Source organism: Phalaenopsis equestris, unplaced genomic scaffold (assembly GCF_001263595.1).
Source record: "Phalaenopsis equestris unplaced genomic scaffold, ASM126359v1 Scaffold000571, whole genome shotgun sequence".
NCBI classification, from domain to species: domain Eukaryota; kingdom Viridiplantae; phylum Streptophyta; class Magnoliopsida; order Asparagales; family Orchidaceae; genus Phalaenopsis; species Phalaenopsis equestris.
Window position 1 is genome coordinate 101329 of NW_018165011.1, and position 17806 is coordinate 119134.

The 17806-nt window shown below is 37.4% G+C and overlaps 2 protein-coding genes across 3 annotated transcripts in view; both read right to left on the minus strand.

Moving 5' to 3' along the window:
* The window catches only part of LOC110029406, a 28337-nt gene extending 26538 nt beyond the window's left edge, over positions 1–1799 (minus strand). Inside the window, exons 1-2 of one of the 2 annotated variants that reach the window (XM_020731686.1) lie at positions 1514–1799; positions 1338–1433 (exon numbers count right to left, since the gene is read on the minus strand). The gene's annotated coding sequence lies outside the window, so the exon portion shown is untranslated. Of the gene's footprint in view, positions 1–1337 lie in introns of both variants that reach the window. The other variant, XM_020731685.1, reaches the window with a different exon arrangement.
* Positions 1800–11469: 9670 nt separating this feature from the next.
* Positions 11470–16960, minus strand: LOC110029405 (protein SIEVE ELEMENT OCCLUSION B-like). Its single transcript, XM_020731684.1, has 5 exons — positions 16427–16960; positions 16184–16300; positions 14970–15418; positions 14687–14796; positions 11470–14595 (listed from the first exon to the last, which is right to left on the minus strand). Exons 1-5 carry the CDS (start codon positions 16625–16627, stop codon positions 13355–13357), a joined length of 2118 nt encoding a protein of 705 aa, XP_020587343.1. The 5' UTR covers positions 16628–16960; the 3' UTR covers positions 11470–13354.
* Between the last annotated feature and the right edge of the window lie 846 nt (positions 16961–17806).

The following is a 17806-nucleotide window of genomic DNA, read 5'->3' on the forward strand; positions in this document are numbered from 1 at the left end:
TTTTATAACAATGATTGCTAGTATTTTTTATCTTACAACTCTTCGTCTTAAAATCTAGAACTAATAATCGATGTTAAATAATTAAATTCTCAGTTGAAATGACCTTACAATCTTTACATTTTCGTCGATCTCTTCTTCTTATAAGAAAATAATCAATTTGTGTTTTATTCAATCCATTTTTATTAGTAATAATATGCTCATCTATTTTCTTAAATAAAATATTAGCAACAATAAAATTATAAGCTAAAGCAAAATCTAACATGTCTATACATTCTTCATTAACCACTTCAAAATCGTAAACATCATTAATATTTCTAAAATCTTCTACCACTTTACCAACATGTCCATTTAAATCTCCTCAAATAAAAACTCTTTCTTGATACTTGATACGCATTATAATTAAAATACACTTATAAACAAAAACTTTGAAATTCTATAAAATACATCTTTACTGGCATCCTGCAAATCCTATTTACATAATTTCTGCACCGGTTTGATGAATAAGTATTTTTTGTGAACCGTCAGAAGCTTTCAGTTCATTGGCATGGACCAACTAATAGAAGGCAATACAAAAGTCATCCTGGATCAAAAGTCCCTCTGAGCATTCTACTTTGGCTATCGAGGAGGGCAGACCAGTTTGTTGATAAGATGCTTTCAAAGACCCTACCAAATGTCTGATAGGAAGAACATGCTTTAGATATTAGTGATCATGGTTAGCATTTTTTTACTATTAAGTTTTAAGAGAAACCAAAATAAAGACAAGTGAATCAACTAATATACAGAACTTTTATGAATTTACTAGTCTAAACCTTAAATCACCTGAACTTCAGCTTCTTCGACCCAAATAATTTTCTTCAAAATGTTGAGTAGAATAAATTCGGAAGGACTCACAGCGTATGCAGGAGATTCGGTGGGTGGACGTCTTCAAATTATTATGCATTGATTTTCTAATCATTTATTCGGAGACATTCCCACTCACTGACTTCAAATGAATTTACAATATAATCTTTGCTATAAATAATCGTAAAAGAATTGAGATTCTGTGTTAAAAGTATATCATGGAAAATTTAATTCTTGAAATAACAAGAAAAAAAAAAGCCTGGAAAAAATTGATTCTAACTTTGAAGCAGAAGACAAGAAGATAAAGTATAGCCAAATCAATCAGACATATAGTCTAGAATCACGTCAAAATAACCATACACAATGCTTAAAACATGTCCGCAAGCATGTTTCTGAACATAATAATATCACATACCATACAACAATAACCATAAAGCAAGATAACCATCTTTTTCTACCATTAGGCACAAGATAATCAATAAAAGAGTATCACATACCTTATCCGGATTGGAGCACCAGAGAAGAGCAATTCTTTTTCTGCCTTCTTCCGAAATTTCCAATTCAAATACTTATAGAGCACAAACTTTCCGCAGCTGTTTAGTAGCAGGGATTTGAATAGAATTTAAGAAGGACTCAATCTAAATCCTTCCAAAAAGCAAAAATGACAACTTACAATCCTACAGAATCTCAAATCCCATTTCTCCTCCGTTTTACCTTAAATCCCGATTTTAATAAATCCAGTTGTAAGGCGGATTTACGGGACTTAGAGGAAAATAAGCACGGGTAGACGGACAGGTAGACAAGGGGAAAACGTGGGGGTCGGGGGAAGACGAGTGTCACCTTCGCTCCTTCTTCGTAAAAATTTTCTTCTCCTTCCCAACGCCGATGCTCCTCCACCTCTGGCCGAAGCGTTCGACCGAAAGGCAAGCGCCAAGCGGGCAAGCTTCGGTTCAGTACGGTCTAATGGGTGGAGAGATATATTTTATTAATTGGAATATTAATTAAAAAGGTAAATGTACATAGGGGTGTAAACAAATCGAACACGAACGAACAGAACGAACAGAGCTTGTGTTCGTGTTCGATTCGTTTGAAATTTAATTTATTTGAAATAAATTCGTGTTTGAAATTATTCGTGAAGTCATTGTTCGTATTCATTTATTAACAAATGAGCCGAACACGAGTTGTTCGCATTTATTTATTAACAAATGAGCCGAACACGAGTTGTTCGCGAACGACGAACAAGTTTGACATCCCTAATATTAATATATATAAATAATATATTATATTAATTATATAATTTATATTATATAAATATATAATATTTATATTAGTATATTACTAATATAGTATATTAATATATTATTATTAATAATTTATTATATATTATAATTTATAAAATTTAATTTTTTAAAATATCATAACTTTAATTTTAAATTATTTTATATTTCAAATAATAACGATTCGAACACGAGCGAACACATCACTGTTCGTGTTTGGTTCGTTTAACTAACCAAAAAAAAAAATGTTCACGTTCGTCTCGTTCACTTCTCGAACGAATCGAACACGAACTCATTGACGAACAGAACACGAACTGTTCGCGAACAACGAGTTCTTTTGACAGCCCTAGATGTACATGTATACCACCTAAAATTATATATTTTACTTAACACCCCCAAAGTTTAATATAAGAAAACTTACACATATGGCATCGAAGCGCAATGTATTTACTTATCTCACTCTCAAATTTATACTTTTACATGATAAGCATCTACACCTATACATGAAAAGGTGAATTACATCATTTACATCTTTTCATACATAAGAAATGTATTTATCATATAAAAATTAAAGTTTAGGTGTGAGATAGATAACTGCATAAGAGTTACCGTCCTATGCATGTAAATTCTTCTTTATATAATAAAACCTTAATACCTGTTTGTTTTTATGCAGGATTGTTGCACGATTTAAGCTAAATCCTGACAAACAGCAAAAATTGCCCCTGTAAATCCGGATCTCCCGTAAATCCCAAAATGATGCTGATTCGTGATAATCATAGGAGGCAATTCGGGATTTATTAGCTTGGTTTAGTGAATTAGTCTGCTGTAAATCTTTAGTGGAGATTTGATAAAATTTTATGTTTAGTTTGAAAATTTATAAATACAATATAAAATTTAAATAAATTTGAGTTGTTCATTTTGTCTATCCGCCGCATACCAGCCCGTCGTCACTGTTCACCGCCACTAGTCGTTGGCATTTCTTCCAGCCACTGCCGCCTGTGGGCCGCCGCCACCACCAGCCATCATTGGTCTTCGGTTGCTGCCCACCGCACGAAGCTGCAGCCGTCCACCGCCCGCCGCCGCTCACCGCCTGCTACCTGCAACCTGCTGTCGGCACAGGTTGCCCTCCACATGCCGCCACCTACAACTGCCCCCCGTCATCACCCGCCACCTGTCGCCACTGCTGCCCCTGCCCAATGCCCGCCGCTCATCTCCGTCACCTGTCGCTGCTCACGGCTCCCAAGTAAATACATTATTTTTTTTCAATTTACTTCAAACAAAATAATATATATTATGTTTATTTTACAGTGAACAAATCCCATGTGAATCAATGGATTTTAGCATGCTATTAATGAATTTAGACATTGGATTTAACTTAAATTCAGATAAACATAAAAAAAAAATGAAATATAAAAATAATGCACCTTTAAATCAATTTTTTCATAAATTGGATTGTAAGCAAGTTTTAAAGAATTATTCTGTCGTTTGCTCGAGAAACTCGGATTTATCAGATTTAAGTAAGATACTTACTGCCACTAAATATAGGACGAGCGAAGAGGAAGAATGGCGGTAGCAAGCTTACCTTCCTCAATGGTTTATGGTAGGAGCGGAGCAGAAGGATGAGAAAGGAGGAGTTTTGGTGGTCTCTATAAGTCGTAATCTCGTCATTGTCTTCCCGGCTAGCTCTAATGGCGAATGTATCGTGAAGGTTAGTTCGTGAAAGCGATGTTTTTGGGCGAAATCCTTAGAGGAGTTACATAAACGAAAGTTTTGGACAAAAATTGGGAAGTTTGGGCAAAATTGTAAGAGGGGAACGATATAGGGGAGGGTTTCGAACGGGGAGGAGGAGGGAGATTGGTTTGTTGTTTTTATTTATTTATTATTTAAGTTAATTTTATTAATTTAATTGATTAATATTTAATAATTAGTTTTTATATTATCAAATTAATTATAATTAATAAAAGTTATGTGTAATTTTAATCGTTAATTAATAAATGAAAAATCTTTTACAGTTCTCAAGCTCTATGACTTAATGCTTTCGTTTCAATATTATTTAATATTTATTTTTATGTATTTAATAAATATTATCTTATTAAATTATTCTAAAACAATTTTTTTAGTACTTATCAATATTTACTTACAAACATACAAAATAATTGTCAAACTTAACTGGCTCAAAATTTAATAAATTTAAAATTACAAATTTTAATAATTACAATTTAACTCTAACCAAACAGCCCCGAAACTTCTCCCCTCATCAAATAAACCACTTCGTAAATTCCCCACTCGATTCGCCGTCTCCACGACCAGCACCTGCACTTCTACTTTTTCCATGGAATTCATAGAGCTCTCGCTCCGCTTCCCCCTTCTCAGCTCCGCTCTTTCACTCCGCAATAAACAAGCAGCTTGCCTTTCCTTCGCTCCGCAAGCAGCGAGCACCGCTCCAACCTTTTATTCGCAAGCAGCAAGCCACGCGTAGGGCCGCTCTGGCGTTCGATCTGCAAGCAGCGACCATTGCTCCCTTTCTCACAGGAATAGGCAAATAGGAGAACAGTTTCCGCCCTCCGTAGATCTCTTTGTGCGCTTGGTGCTGAAAAACCAAGTAAGTTCCGGCTCCCGTCGCTTGTTGCTTGTTTATTTTGGCTATTGTTTTACCTTCCCTAACCTTGGGCACTCGTTGTCTCATTCAGTATTTTGCTCCCATTAGGAATGGAAGGGTCAGGTCATTCACGAGAGCATGACAGTGGCGTTTCGCGAGCTCAAATGTTGAGCGATTCCCGTCCATGTCCACTCCGCTTTCTATCTGATCGTTATTTGATTTATGCCAAACACTGAAGGTACGCCATCTGTGGTAGAACTTATAGGATGGTCGATTTCCAACCATCACGAGCGTTTGTTTTTGCTATGCTGTATTAGAAATGGATCATTTTTTTTACTTTGCTCTTTACTGATGATTTTTAGGTGGTTGACATAAACTATAATAATTACATTACACTAATTTTTAAGCGGACAAAATGAGCCTAAACTTTTGCATAATATAACATATTTGTTAACTATGTTAATGAAAAGACCCAATCACGATGAAAAGTAATTGTGATGTATCTCAATAGAAACAAGGCGGTTGTGAAGTGCTGCCCTCTATATGACAAAATAGTTTTGATTGTCTATCAATTAAGAAATTGTGTTGCTGTAAATTAAAGTATGATATGTTTAAATAAAATGGCTGTAATGCTAATCATTTTTATCCTTTAGAAAAACAATAAAGGTTGCTTTTTTAATGTAATAATCATATGTAGCCATGTATTTTATATGATACTTTGCCACATATGAGGATCATATATGTCCAGACACATTCTGGACATCATTATTTCGCCATATTTGTCAACAATTGCATGAGATTCACATGGTTCAAATTGCTTAGGCACAAATCCAATATATTTACCATCACAAATCATATTTGTTCTATTACTACTTAGATGTATCTTATAGGTATAATTGATGTATTTGATCGCTTAGAAAAAAAATGTCAAAAACCCACCTAAAATTAGATATATACTCTTCATAAGGTAGATTAATTTGTCTTGGAAATGGAGTTAGCTTTTTTTACTATGTTTTTTTTTTCTATTTACATTCACTATGTATTTCTCTTTGTTGATGATTTTGAGGCGTTTGGGAATTGCTCTTTGTCATTTTGTAATTTCAAAGCTATTATTGGAATTTAAGAGGTGATTAGTTTATGTTGTTTTTGCTCGTTGAACTTCTTATTCGTAAACTGAATGAATGTTTAAGCATAAGTGTAACATTTTTCCAGAAATTTGAATTTATACTCACTTCAAACTCTCATTTAGCTTATGTTGAATTTTGCTTTGTTGATACATTCTTCAGCTTTTTCTGTTGGTACACGCTTTAAATTCTCAAAAAATTTCAAATTTACCATTCGAACTAAAGCTATTAGCAATAATTTTGAAGTAAAAATTTGAGGACGTGATAAAAGGAAAGTTATGGCTATGTGTGCACATCAAGGATGTTCTTGGAGCATACGTGCATTATCATGTGCAAATGGTGAGATATTTGAAGTTAGCAAATTAGATGGAGCACGCTCTTACCCTGGTGTAATAAAGTCGGAAATAAACATGTAACTTGCTCTTGGCCTCTTGGGTAGCCAATGAAGTACAAGACATTATGAAGAAATATCCAGATGTCCCTCTAAGATAAATTAATGATAGCTTTGATACGCCATCAACAAATCTCCATCATTCGGCATGAATTTCAAGGCATTACATTGATCTTGAGGCAATTTTTTGAGTAAGATACATTCAAACTTTGATTAAATATCATCCAGAATTTCAATTTCAACAAGCTTACCCTCAAACTGATCGGATCCACTAAACAGATCTAATGATTCCAAAATCAGTTCAATCTGAGTCAAATAAAGCTCCGATCAAGTCATTAAATTTTTTTGGAAGCTTTTCAGGCATATTTAGAAGGTTAGACAAATTCGAAATTTGAAAAGTTTTTAGTCAAATTGAGCACATCAGTAAGATGAATGAAATGAGCCATAAATCGCTCAATTCTGACTTCATTAAGACACTCAAATATCAATCGACCGACATCCAATCAAGTAAATCTCTCTGATTCATTCAATAAATAGTAATCTAGATTCCTTCTATAAATAGAGCGTTATTCCCTCTCTTGAAAGAAAAAGTAGACCCTAAGTAAGAGGGAGCGCAAAGTCTGGTGCAGAGGGAGCTAAAGTATACGATCCTGCACCGACGATCTGATGTACATCTCCCGCTTCTACAGTCACTAACCACCGTCGACCTCTTGCTCCTGCAACTGTTAACCAACACTAACCACGATCAGCCACATCACCTACAACCAACTCTCGCTCCTACAGCCATCAGCCAACCCTGGCCATCGCCACCTATGACTACTCCAGCTAACTCCGGGCGCCGCCACCTACGTCCAACCCTTGTTGCCGCTGTCTCTGTCCAACACTTGCTACTGCAGCCACCGTCGGCCACAAACGCCATCTCCGACCAACTCTGGCTTCCACTGTCGACGACCATCTTTGATTGCCACCACCTGCAACCAACTCTGGTTGTCACCGCTTCCAGGCAACTCCTAAGGGGCCATGATGGACTGCCACCAACTCTATGCAATGAAGTCTCTTATAAAGTAATAACGTGCACTACGAAATCTCAGTGCACATTGCAAAGTAATAACGGACCCCCACTGATAGTGCAATGATACCTCTCTAAGATAATGTAACAATATACTCTGAAGATGGTGACTTTCTCCAGACTCTTAAAGCTCTCTCTGTGCAACTCCTGATTCAGGTCCTTACGGTCTATGGACGTCATCACAACTCACCACTACAACTTATGCGACCAACTACAACCTACGTGGTCTACAACTTATGCAACTCTCGACTTCGGACTTACGACCTACAAATATCATCACAACTCACCACCACAGCTTACGTGATCAACTACAACTTCCATGGTCCACAGCTTGTGCAGTTTCCAACTATAGCTTCCACAGCCTATGGACTTCATCACAACTCACCACCTAATGACCAACTATGAAATATATGGTTCACAGCTTGTGCAGCTCCCAACTCTGACCCCTGCAATTTTAATCATCATCACAACTCACCATTATGACCTACGTGGTCCACAACTCGTGTAGCTCCTGACTCTAACATTCGTAGCTTACACAAGTCATCACAGCTTACCACTATGAACTTTATGGTTCATAACTCTTGCAGCTCTCGACTCCAACCCCCACGGCCTGCAGACGTCATCACAACTCATCACGACGACCCACATGACCAACTAAGGCTTACGTGGTTCATATCTCGTGCAACTCTCGACTTCAACCCTTGCGGTCTACGAATGCGAAAACATCTCACACTATAGCCTACATGATCAACTACGATCTATATGGTTCACAACTTGAGCAGCTTCTGACTCCGATCACCATGACCTATAGACATCTTCACAACTCATCATTGCGGCCTACATGATCAACTATGAGCTATGTAACCACAACTCATGCAACTCCCTACTTCGGTCATTGTGGTTTATAGATGTCATCGCAGCCCACCACTATGGCTTATGTGACCACTACGACCTAAATGGTCTTTAACTCATGCAGCTCCCAACTTGAGGCCTTGGAGCATACGGACATCATTACAGCCTGCCATTATTGCCTACATGGCCAACTACAACATATGTGGTCCACAGCTTGTGTAACTCCCAACTCCAGCCTCTACGACCTACGAACGTCATCGCAACTAACCACTATGACATATGCTACCAACTTCGGCAAACATGGTCCACACTTCGTGTAGCTCCAACTCTAAGCTCTCCAGCCTATTGATATTATCACAGCCCACCACCATGACCTATGTGATCTACTACCACCTACGTGGACTTTAGCTTGTACAACTCCCAACTCCGGCTTCTGTGCTCTATAGATGTCATCACAACCTGCAACTACGGCCTATGTGATTAACTATAGATTACTTGGTTTTCAGCTCGTGTAATTTCTGACTTTGGCTCTTGCAGCCTATGGATGTCATTGCAGCTCACTACTATGACTTACATGACTGATAATGACCTACGTGGTCGACGCCTCATGTGGCTGATGACTTTGACCCTTGCGACCTACGAATATCATCGCAGCTCGCCACAACGGCCTACATGACCAACTATAGCCTACATGGTCCACAATAGCCTACATGGTCCACAGCTCATGTAGCCCCCGACTCTGACCCTTGTGGTCTATGGATGTTATCACAACTCACCACTATGACCTACATGATTCACAACTCGTGCAGCTCCCGACTCTAGCCTTTGCAGCCTATGAACACCATCACAGCTCACCACTATGACCTCTATGACTAATTACAACCCATATAGCTCACAACTTATGCAACTTTCTACTACAAGCTTTGTATCCAACTAACATTCCTGAAGTGGTCACTTATGGTTCACACAGTCAACTACTACCATGGCTTTCAATCGTGACGTATACAACAAGCTGGCTCCGCGACCACCGCTTCCAACCTTCACAGGCCTCCATAGCAATCGACTAGGACTCTTCTATACTCTTACCACTGAGAACTACATTCATTGCTGCTAGATTATGTCTATTATCGATGAACCACTATTATACATCTACAATATTCATCTCTGTAACTTTATCTTCCCTAATTCAGGAGAAGAATGAACATGCACTCTAATCATTCTTAGTAAATTATTTCAACTGGGTTAGGTTTGTAGTTTTTTCCCCTTTGTAGGGTTTTCATGTAAAATTTGAGACGTTTCCTCCTGCTTATTTCTTTTTAATTATCTGAGAGTGTGCTAGTTTTCCATTCAATGCTTAGAAGATAATTCATTACTTTATTGTCGCGGACCTGTCGGTATGTATTAAGCTTGGAGATGAATTATGGATTATCACTTCCTTACATGAAAATTTGGCTCTCAAGAGAGGTAGTCCGAGACATAATTTTTTATTTATGAATGAAAATTATAACTGGGTTCTCACATTTGGAGTAGAGCTCGTTAACAGAATTCTAGGTTCACATATTACACACATCTTTGATAATTCTAGTTGTTCATTCAAGAGAGTTTTGTTAGCTTTAAAGTTAGCATATATAATTTTTTAGTTGGTTGTAGGCATCTAGAGGGCCTCAATGATTGTTACTTAAATCTAAGTATTTGAGAGTGTGATTACCTACAAACACACTTGATGGTAATAATTGTCTTTTCACATTAGCATTTATTGTTATTGAAGGAAAATCAAAGAAAACATGGTAATAATTTTTTGGGGGAGACACTAGCTTATGAGCTGCATCCATTAACCTTCATATTAAATATGAAAAAAGGGATTGAGGAGTTGTTGGTTTTATTTATTTCTTTATTTTTTTTGTTTTGAAGAGGGTTTTGATTCTAAAAATATAAGACCGAACATATCTCGAATATTTAGTTGCTTAAATAATCGAACACGACATTATAAGTGATGTATTATCTTGAAGTATGAGATTATCACTTAATAATGTGTTCAATTATTTAAACTAGAAAATTTATGATATTTGTTTGGTCTGCGAAAATACCAACATATCTTTCCCTTATCGAATACGAAGATTAGATAGGTTTAGATTATCTGTATTACTAATTTTTTTATTGGCGTAAGCCTCTGTACTTAATTATATCTCAAGCGACCGAAATTACTTAAGAAAAATCTCGATTAAGATTGGGATTGTCTTAATGAATTCAAAGTTTAATTTCTACGATTGATTATAGGAAAATTAAATAGAAAGTTTCCACGATTGATTATAGGAATATTAAATGGGAAAAACTCAATGTGGAACCTAAAAGAATGAAAAGTAAGAGACGTCGAAGATATCAAGAAAACCTCAGTGACATATCAAACTAACATATGGTTTGACTTTACATCTTTGAAAGAACAACTATTTGATTTTTTATTCCTGCAATTTATTTAGAAATTTAAAACTTATATTCCACGATTTAAGATAGTGAGAAAGCCCATGAATGTGAGGATTTATGTACTAGACGAACAACCTCAGAATCCTAAGACTAAATTGATGTTCACCGAATAAAGTGAAACATCGAAGCCTAGTCCAAACAAAGAAAACACAGATTATTATCTACTCGTCCTAAACATTCAGTCTAACGAAGCAATCTACCTTAACCAAATATTTCTGACGAGCAAGCCATTCTATTCAGGTATGACGTAACGAAGCCTCTTGCAGCACAGTACGAGTTGTTTCTAGAAGATTTTGATGTTTGCATTCAACGACACAATTCTATCCGGGTGTGTAAGGACAAGTTTATGATGAGAAATGCCATATTTTTTAAGAAAAGCTTGAAGTTATGATTAAGATACTCACCCCACCCGTCAATACTTAGAATTTTAAATTTTTGGTTAAGCAGAGTATGAGTTGCTTAAACTTTATAAATTTTTTCAGAGTTTTATTTTTATGTTTGAGTAAGTAAATTCAAGAAAACATGAGTAATCGTCTACGAAGACAACATAATATCTAAAGATTGCAAAGAAGAAATTGGGGATGGGCCCCTTACATCAGAAAGTATTATATGTAGTGGATGAGATGCTTGAAAAGTAGAAGCCATGAAAGGTAATTTGTGACTCTTGGTGAAGTGACATGAAGTACAATTGAATTTCTAAAGGTGATGACAAAGAGACGAATAAGGGATCGTTGAACTTGATGACTAGGATGACCGAATCTTTTATGCCAGAGATTGGTACTTATTGAAGAGTGAGTAGAGCAAGATATCACTTTGAAGTGGGACCCAATGAAGGAATGGGATAAAGTCCTTACATTCATGGTCCTTCAAGAATTTTTTGGCTGGTCTATAAATTCTTGATAGCATATCCATTAACCGTGAAAATAATAGCATAGGAGTTAGTAGAAGTTTATGAACTAATAAAAATTGTAAGGAAGATTAGGTACATAATGAAAATTTGTTAGTAATAACTTACGTGTCGAAATTGGTAGAAGTCCTTATCAGTGTTAGCGATGGAGAGTTAATGTCCATTATCGATTGTGATATTGGTGTCTGTGGTATATTATTGAGATTGTGAGATGTGATTTGAATCAGCCGTGAGGTGCTCAGAAGCTCCGCTGTCCGGGTACTAAGAATTATTTGAATAAGATTTAGAATCAATGATTAGAGTCATTAAATATTGATAATTTTTGTCATGACGATGCCAACACTTAAGAACGGAGTGTCCGGGCTTGTTGCAAATCTGGCATATACTTTTAATTTTTTTGCGGTGGATATAGGGGGTCGTGACCTGGGGTCAACAATTGAAGTATTGTTGGGCCGAGAGTTGCTGTCTCAGTTGGGCCGAAAGGTTGTGTCAATAATTAAGTTGGAATATGAATTCCAAAATTTGCCTGTGTCATGTGATGACAGGAGTGCAGTGTGGTGGGCATGTTGGGAGTCATTGGTCATGTCTTGGGCAAGTGTGAGTTCCTCAAAGATCATCTTCTTTGAGAGGTTGGATATTGGCACGAATAGCAGTCTTGAAGGCAGGATAATGAATGAATATTGTTAAGACTGTTGAGGATTATGTCTTCAAAAGAAGGGCCGCCCCTGCAGATCGACCCTCCGTTTGATGTCCGATAGATATTGAGTCATGGTTTTGCCTTGCATGTTAAGGTGTGGAGCTCGTACTTGATTTGAAGTATTCTTGACTGGTTGGTTGATTGAAGACGACGATCGTTAGTATGTTAAATAGCCGCACGTGTCAATATTAAGAACATAGCAAGAATTGAGGGGGAGATAATTGAATAGATGGCAGCAGCAAGATTTTGGTCAATTATCATCCATTGAGTATAATCGGGGCTGGCAACCTCACCGCCGGAAGGATCAACAACGGTGCAGGATGGTGGAAATAATTTTCAGTCAAGAAGCCCTCGTACTCTTTAGCTTTGAATAACTTCATGACTTGAGCGTTCAGTGTGAGATGATTTTCTGTATTTAGAGGGTTGGAAATGTTGTTCTTGATGTGGGTGATGAGGAACTGAAGTTTGGTGGGAATTGGGTGATCATGAGGTAGAGAATTAGGGATGGCAGGGGGAGTAGCGATGTTGGCTAAAGAGCTGGAGACGGGATTCATAGTGTGGGTAAGCAAGGGGCTCTGATATCATGTTAAAATTTTGAGCTATCTTGGAATGCAGTAGGAAGGAAAATATAATACAGAAGAGAGAAAAAATAACAAGAACCTAGAAAGGCTCAGAATATCAAGACAAAGAAAACCATCTTTCTTTTTATCCGAAGCTCAGTAACACAGATAATCATACATAAACGAAACCTGGGTAAGGTTTACCCTAGGAATAAGAAAACAAATGTGGTCCAAAAACAGAAATGCCAACGTAGATATAGCTCAGAAATTGAGTGGAAGACAAGTTGAAACCAACCTATACCTTACCTCCTCAAGCAGCAAAGGAGGATGCGACATGTCATGCAGGTATCATATTATACAGTTTTTAAAGACCATAGTTACAATATTTGTAAAAATGATAAAAAAATCAACAATATAGTGACCGCGAGCACAGCAGCCTCACTCCATAAAAGACAAGCAATTCTTCTCCTAAATTATAATGCTTAATCACACCATAGTATCTAATCACAGTTTCGTCGCTCGATATGAAGCCATAAAAGTAGAAAATGGCAGTATTCTCAGTCTTTGCAGCAGCGGTAGAGCACAAACTTCTCCATGGGACGCTTGCACTGCGCACAAATCACCTTCTCCTTGATTTGTTGCGTGTCACCTGGGAGAATGAGACGCGTGCAATGCTCATGGGTGTGGTAAGGAAGCAGCGCCTTGGCGAGTGCCGGGATAAACCCCTCATTCTCAACATTCTCCTTCCATAAATCATAGTTCAATAAACAGTCATACAGCGTCTTGCCATGCGACTTTAAGATATCAAAAGACCTGTGGCTGATGACTGCCCATCCCTCATCACTTCCATCGAAACTGAGCATTTGCATTACTTCTTGCATGATTGGGTCATCCTCAATGCTTCTGCCACGCTGCATCTTGGAGTGCCACATGCTCTCCAAACGCACCCAAAAGAACCACACCATTGCTGGATCCTCCCAGTAGTTACTTAGCTTTTCAGCCTTGATGGCTGCTATTGCCTTCTTCACCCCCTTTGGGTTGCTCTTGCCTACATAAACCATCTCTATGGGAACCCTGGCATCATGCGCCACTTGCCTCAGGAGCTTTGTGAATTTCCTGATCCATTCAATGTCATCTCCACCATAGAGGCAAACATGCTGCTCTTCCCTTACCCAGTTCAGAATGGCAGGGTCGATCTCATCGACTAGGAGCTCGAGCTTCCATGTCTCTTCCTTCCACAAAGCATCCTCCCTGCTACTGGTAAAAGGATAGGCCAGGCTTCCCCATATCCATATCATGTGAAGAGCGTTGGGGCAAACGAGCTTTCCTTGGGGATCTAGGACCACCAGAATAGGCTTCTTATCAAAATGCCAAACTTCCCTGATGTACTTGATAACTGCAGGCTGGAGATGTGAGGGATGGTGCAGTGTGTACCATGGCATATTTGAGACTAAACGATTGAAATCTGCTTCTCTGTTCTCAGTCCAGGGACGATGTCTATCAGTGACAGCCAACCAGACGACTTCATACTGTCGTTCAACCTTTCCATGGTGTGTGTCATTATATATCTGTATGAGAACGAAGAGCTCCTCAGGGCTGATATCGAGGTCACTGATGAAAAGCAGTACAATTTTTCTTCTCAGAACGTCAAGTCCAACTCTCTTCTTTGTCAAGCCATCAAAGAGGGGAAGATCATCCTTGGAGTATAAGAGTGCCCTGAGGATTTTCATGTTATCAATGTGGATTGTTTCAAAAAGCCGAACCAGTGTTTGATAGGCTTCAAGGTCCCTCTTTTCATCTACATGATTCAGTTAATTGGTTATGTTCGATTAGATATAAATGAACATATTTAAATGTTTGAGCTTTTCCAGAGTTGCTTAGAACTTTACCAATGTGTTTATGGCAAAGTTCAAGTTGCTTAGTGAGGTGCCCATGAATGTTGGCAAGTTTATGAGCTATTGTGGAGAGCTCCCATGCCTCTGTTGTTGAGCTGATATGCCTGAAAGGACCATAATCATTAGGGTAAGTTCATCAACTAAAATATTGGGTCATTTTTTAAAAATTTTGAAACCACTGAAGATGGATGTTGATCCCCTAACCAATTAATTAATGCTCATTTGTAATTAATGCTCATTTGTAGTTAATAGTTATTGGGTTAATGATTGAGCTTACTCATGGCCAATGCCAATGAGCGCAATGGTCTGAGAGATGCAGGCAACGGCACCTCGAACCACCCAATAGACAGCAGTTGGAATATGAGTCATGGCAGCTCCCATTTGTGGGGATTCTGGGGAGATGTACTCAGAAGGAAGTTCAGTAAACTCAATGATGCACTTTGTGACATCGAGCATGACTCTGATGAGGTTGTTAATGGCGTCAAATCTAGGCTTGAGGACATTTGTATGTTCAATGATGTCCGGAACCTGCTTAAGGAGTGCCAAAGATTTGGCTAAGGGGTTTGCACTGTGGAGCTGCGCTGTCAGCCAAAACTCACCATAGTTCACCGCCAGTGCAGCCAAGGCCATAACTGCTTTTGCATCCCATGTATAGGTTGATAAAACTTGGAACACGGCCATAGTTGTTGTGTGGGCTTCGCCGCCACCCGAGCACTTGTATGTCACCTAAAGAACCAATAGAAAATACTGTTCAGCAAATCAGCCTTTCTTTGGAACTATGCAGGACATCACCTCAATCCTATAGAATTCATTAGATTATTTTTTTTTTGAAAAAAACAATCTAGAGAATTCTATAGGAGATACGTGAATTCCTTAGATTTTGATTGAAGTTTATTGAACTACAAATATCCTTGCTAATGTCCAGTGAAAAATTGCAGGTCAGTTAAATTGTAGAAAAGCATTTCAAGTTTGGTTAGGATTAGGGGTGTAGACGAGTCGAGTGGAGCTCGAGCCACCCTTAATATGAGCTTGAGCTTAATCAATTAATCGAGTTAAATTTGGGCTCAAGCTTAAGTTAACTAGCTCAAGCCGTCTTGTTTATTATGAAATAAAGGAAATAATATTAATTTAAGCTAATTTTATAATAAAATAACAAATCAAACTAGCAATAATAAGATAAATAAAAGAAATCACTTGACATAAGATAGAAAATATCATATTTAAACCATTTTTTATAATTTAAAAATAAAATCTAAAATTTAATATATTTTGAATATAATTAATATTAATATTTTTTTTTTAAATGAGCTCAAAGTTCGAGTTGGAGTTGACTTGAGTTTGGCTTATTAGCTCATCGAGTTCAGTTCATCAATCATTTATCAAATGAAGTTTGAGCCCGCTCACGAGCCTGCTTGCCTTAGTTACACAATGACTTGTATAAAGTTAAACTGGGAAGAATAAAAATGAAGATATGGTATCATTACTAATAACCTCATAGGTGATCCTGTGAACGGTGAAAGCAATTGCCTCTAGCATTAAGGTTAGTCCAGTCTGGTTTGCGCCATCATGAACATCCGCCTCCAGGTGTGCTTGGGACATCAGCGCTGTCTGCAGAATAGCACCAATCAAAACCATTCAACAACCGAAGCAGTGTTATGACTAACCATTGATGAACAAGAAAAAGTTTTGGCTGTCATGTATACAGAGAAAAATAGTTAGCCAATCAAATGGTACCATAACGAAGGTAGGCGTGGTCCGGCGGAAGACATCCTCGACCACATGGAGTATGGGGCGCACATCTATGTCGCGTCCCTCAGGTTTGTGTGTCTCGTGCATCTGTTTCAGAACAATGCTATCGTCCGACGACGCAAAGAGGTGGCGGTCTCCCTTTATTGAATGCATTTTTTGGGCTGTTGTTGTTGCTGTTAACGCCATGGCTACTTTGCAAACTGGTTGGTTTAAGAGATGTGGCAAGGTGGCGCTTAAATATGCAGGGAGGGGGAAACAAGAGGAATAAAGGCCAAGTGATTTCAGTACCTTGCTTGAGAACAAGGGCTGCTTTATGGCCTATCAATGGAGCTTCTGGCTTGGTGGGGCTCTTCTTAATCCATTGCTTTGAGAAGTAGAGTGGCATAGCCAGAATCTTAATGTAGAAAGAAGGACAAGGGAACATGGTACCAGAATAGAATGTGATTATTAGTCTCATGACTCAGCCTGCTGTCATTCTTTGCTTGTGAGTTGGGGTAGTGCCAGATAAGGATGAAGATATTCATTACTGGCTTGTATGGTATTGAATTTATTTGATTCCTACTGCTTTTCTTTAAAGAGATGATCCTTTGGATGTGTATTGTATGTTATTTGTTTTCTTTATTCTTGATATGTGACATTGTTCTCTAATATGCTACCTTTCATCTGTAACTATTTTGGAAATAGTCTCTGTTAGATTAACCGATTGATATGATTGTTGTCTATTTACTTAATTCTCTTGCATTATCATCAATTACAACATTATGATTTCATATGATGTCAGCATGCTTATCTTAAACATAGACCTGTTCAGATCCATATTATTGATCCTTATTTCTTAGCTTAAATCATGTAGTTGATGGGTATCAGTCTATTAATGTGATTTGCTTGAAGTAACATTTTAGCATTCAATCCTCCAAACAAATGTCATTGTTGACTCGCATCAGTGGAACCAAGTAGGGGTTTAATAATTATTTGATAGTTATTTTAAATAGTTTATCATAAAGATTGTAATTTTCTCATTAAATACAGTAGTGTTATAAAATACTTTCCAAAATATTTTATATAAATCTCCCAAAATTCATAAAAAAATTCTCTTTTCATACAAAATTTAGAAATTTATATTGGTTGAAATTTGTAATGCAAAATCTTCTTCAAAATTTAAGAAAAACATGATGTTATCTTTATTCCATAAGGTGGATTATTTTATGAGAAATGATATATATATATATATATATCATTACAAAGTTGATGGTTTTATAGTCACTTTAAATTCAAATCACAAGAGATAAATAACAAATTTAACAATCACATTGTAGAATTATTTATTCTTGACTTTGCATTGAATATTCGAGATAATTTGTTAAC

Excerpts from the sequence above, each read along its gene's own strand:
- LOC110029405 (XM_020731684.1), bottom strand. The coding sequence starts at position 16,627 with ATGGCGTTAACAGCAACAACAACAGCCCAAAAAATGCATTCAATAAAG. Across the intron at positions 16,301-16,426 it reads CCACGCCTACCTTCGTTATG|ACAGCGCTGATGTCCCAAGC; the intron begins GTACCATTTGAT and ends GCTATTCTGCAG. Across the intron at positions 14,797-14,969 it reads CTCATTGGCATTGGCCATGA|GCATATCAGCTCAACAACAG; the intron begins GTAAGCTCAATC and ends TGGTCCTTTCAG.